The 2764-nt window shown below is 34.4% G+C and overlaps 1 protein-coding gene across 1 annotated transcript in view; it reads left to right on the top strand.

Annotated features, from left to right (window-relative positions):
* Window positions 1-2764, top strand: part of LOC106471159 (cholinesterase-like) — a 26800-nt gene that overhangs the window by 18410 nt on the left and 5626 nt on the right. The window contains exons 5-6 of the mRNA XM_022399774.1: window positions 599-792; window positions 1952-2136. Coding sequence (XP_022255482.1) covers window positions 599-792; window positions 1952-2136 — 379 coding nt within the window. The remainder of the gene's footprint in view (window positions 1-598; window positions 793-1951; window positions 2137-2764) is intronic.

The raw sequence follows: 2764 nt of genomic DNA on the forward strand, positions 1-2764 counted from the left end.
TAAAGATCTATTGTTTTAGTTAATTTTGAGGCTATCTTTTTAAAAAGGAACCTGAAGATCTATTGTTTTAATGAATTTTGAGGCTAGCTTTTTAAAAAGAACATAAAGATATATTGTTTTAGTTAATTTTGAGGCTAGCGTTTTAAAAAGAACATAAAGATCTATTGTTTTAATGAATTTTGAGGCTAGCTTTTTAAAAAACATGAAGATCTTTTTTTTAGTGAATTTTGAGGTTAGCTTTTTAAAAAGAACATGAAGATCTATTGTTCTAGTGATTTTTGAGGCTATCTTTTTAAAAAGGAACCTGAAGATCTATTGTTTTAGTTAATTTTGAGGCTAGCTTTTTTAAGTATTTTATGGATAGGATTTCATGGAAAAGGTTTAAACATTATCAAGGTTACAAATATCAAGCTGGAAACATTTTAATGTAAAATCTACCAAGTTACTGCTTGTTTCACAATAGATATTTTTTCATTTTCTTCCTTGTTTTTAACTTGTATTTCTACATATTAGTAGATAATTTAAATTAATGACATTTCAAAAATCTTGAAGAAAATTTATGATCACAAAAATGTTCTTATGTTTACTTGTTTTAAAGAAAAAGTGAAAAGGGTTATTGCACAAAGTGGATCAGCTGTTGCTGATTGGGCAGTCATCTTGGATCCACTACACCTCATCAACAACACACTCATCCTTGGTGATAAATTAGGTTGTACTTCAAGTTCTCCTTCAAAACTTGTAGAATGTGTACAAAGTCGAAGTGTTTCTGATTTTTCCAACTCTAAACTTGAGGTTTGTAAAACCATTTGAATGTTATGAGTGTGTTACTGACTTTCTCCAACAGATGTCACTGCTAATGTACATCAGTTTATACATCCAGAAAATGACTTGACACTAAAACTTTGAAACGGTTGTGTTTTTAATAATACTTTTGAGTGAATTTCCTAACTTCTCAATATGTCTGATTTTATCATGTATTGTAAATAATGTGACAAGTTGTATAAATAAGCTAGTTATTTTGCTTCTACTTATTCTTTCAAATTTTGCTTATGAATTAATTTATAAGTTATTTTATATTTCTCATCCTTGGAGTTTATCTGAATGGTGTGTTATAATGATAAAGTTTGTGGCACATGATCTAAACCCTGCACTAATTTAAATAACTCAATGTAAACTTGGGATTGTTTGGTATCTTTCATTTTATATTATGAACAGTTTATTATGATGTTTTGTTGATATTCTCTCTACTCTTCTGCCCCCCAGTATGTCTGCAGACTTACAACGCTAGAATCCAGGTTTCGATACCTGTGGTGGGCAGAGCACAGATAGCCCACTGTGTTGCTTTGTGCTTAACTTCAAACAAACAAGCGGCACAGCGGTATGTCTGCGGACTTACAACACTAGAATCCGGGTTTTGATACCCGTGGTGGGCAGAGCACAGATAGCCCATTGTGTAACTTTGTGCTTAATTACAAACGAACAAGCTCCCCAGTGGCACAGCGGTATGTCTGCGGACTTACAACGCTAGAATCCGGGTTTCGATACCCATGGTGGGCAGAGCACAGATAACCCATTGTGTAACTTTATGCTTAACTTCAAACAAACAAGCTCCCCAGTGGCACAGCGGTATGTCTGCGGACTTACAACACTAGAATCTAGGTTTCGATACCCGTGGTGGGCAGAGCACAGATAACCCATTGTGTAACTTTGTGCTTAATTACAAACAAACTCTACTCTTCTGATGGGCCATAAATTAAAAACTTTGATCAGCCTTTTGTTTTGATCAATTTGTATGAGAAATGTCATCCCTGAAATACACAAAAGCAAAAAGATTTGATAAAAATCTTACTGGTATCAACTGCTTGCTTTCACCAGTTTTTCCTTTTCCCATCTAAAATCTGTTAGCTACATTTTGCATGTAGTCTTAACTGTGATATAATTAATTTTTCAGCCAATGGTTGGACGCCTAGCTTGGGGCCCGGTGCTTGACAGAGAGACTCGACAAAAAGAACACTGGTTTCTTCCAGACTCTCCAGAGTTCATGTTGGAAAACGGCCATGTACAGTTCGACGCCGACTTTAGCTACATGGGAGGTGTAACTACAGGGGAAGCAGCTGCTATTTTAAGTAAGAATTTATTTTAACACTATCCTGGAGGGTAAGAATTTGATTATATATACTAATCTTTAGATAGAGAAAATATAATTATTGATGCATTTTCTGTAAAACTTTTCTGCCCCAGCTGAAAAAGTCAAACCTTCTTAACTTTCTCAATGTTTAAGAATGATTCCTTTACTGTTGGTAAAGCCTTATTTTTTACCCACTAATTGATGAAAAATAAAATTTATATATTGAGAAGGAAATTCATCCAGTATGGTTGAGTAATGAGTAAAGGCTGTTGGTGTCTGTTTGTTTGTTTTACAATTTTTTACACAAAGCTACAACACAAAGCTGTTTTGGTCAACAGAGAAGGAGATTTCCCATGTTATAGACATTAGTTTGAGTTATTAATCAAAAGAGTGGCTGAAGCTACAGAGAAGGAGATTTCCCATGTTATAGACATTAGTTTGAGTTATTAATCAGAAGAGTGGCTGAAGCTACAGAGAAGGAGATTTCCCATGTTATAGGTGTTAGTTTGAGTTATTAATCAGAAGAGTGGCTGAAGCTACAGAGAAGGAGATTTCCCATGTCATAGGCGTTAGTTTGAGTTATTAATCAGAAGAGTGGCTGAAGCTACAGAGAAGGAGATTTCCCATGTTATAGGC

This window comes from Limulus polyphemus, unplaced genomic scaffold, assembly GCF_000517525.1.
Source record: "Limulus polyphemus unplaced genomic scaffold, Limulus_polyphemus-2.1.2 Scaffold4446, whole genome shotgun sequence".
Lineage (NCBI taxonomy): Eukaryota > Metazoa > Arthropoda > Merostomata > Xiphosura > Limulidae > Limulus > Limulus polyphemus.